Here is an 847-nt window from a genome sequence, read left to right on the forward strand (position 1 = left end):
CAACCCCCATTTACTGTCATCAACTGTTATCTTCTGGGGAGGAGTATACACTGATGAGAACTGCTGATTAAGCGTACTAATCAATGGACGAAATTTCCATAAGCAGTCATCAACAGGATGTGTTGCACTGTTATCCACCATATGGAGATTCTGTGTCAGCTGCATGAAACGATCTAATGACATAGTCTTCGGGAACATAGGCTGGTAGAAGATTGGGTCCTGCCAGTACATTTCAATGTCTGAACTTGGATGCAAATCCATCAACAGCCAGAGCCCAAAATAGGCATGCAGCTCTTCCCGTGAAGTGTTATGCCATTTCCTCTTGTGTGACAAAGGGGGTAATGGTTGCTGGTGGTAGTACCTGAGAAGCAAAGAAAGCATAAATTTTAAATTATGCTTTCAATATACAAAAAGTTTACTGTAAAATGTGCAAAGACAATAAAAGAGTAACATGGGACACAACAAAAAAAGGTAACATACCGGTTAGTCTCTTGAACAAAACAGTCCATGAGCTTGGGTGTGATGAAGTGGGAATATATTTCAAAAGGTGTGGATCCTTGGTGCAGGTCACTGACATTGACTATAGGACGGGCACAAAACCCAAACCGCTTTGGGACATTCAACTTCCTTTGCCACACAAAAACAGGCCATTTAGAGGCATGCCTTTCCTGCATCCTTGCCTCCAACTCTGAGTCAGAGCCATCATCACTGCTACTGCTTATGAGACGACCCCTCCTCTTCGGCATATATTCAACTTTGTCACACTCATCAGATGAGAGGTTGAAGTCATTGAAGCTAAGGGACTGGGCAGTAGGTACAGCTGAGGTGGATGGAACCACAAGGTTGT

At 43.4% G+C, this 847-nt stretch overlaps 1 protein-coding gene across 1 annotated transcript in view; it reads right to left on the reverse strand.

The window, feature by feature from the left end:
* Positions 1-847, reverse strand: part of LOC119590584 — a gene marked incomplete at its 5' end in the record, with an annotated part of 2,959 nt that extends 2,112 nt beyond the window's left edge. The window contains 2 exon segments of the mRNA XM_037939258.1: positions 1-361; positions 481-847. Of these exon segments, the coding sequence (XP_037795186.1) occupies positions 1-361; positions 481-847 (728 nt within the window).

Source organism: Penaeus monodon, chromosome 27 (assembly GCF_015228065.2).
Source record: "Penaeus monodon isolate SGIC_2016 chromosome 27, NSTDA_Pmon_1, whole genome shotgun sequence".
NCBI classification, from domain to species: Eukaryota; Metazoa; Arthropoda; class Malacostraca; order Decapoda; family Penaeidae; genus Penaeus; species Penaeus monodon.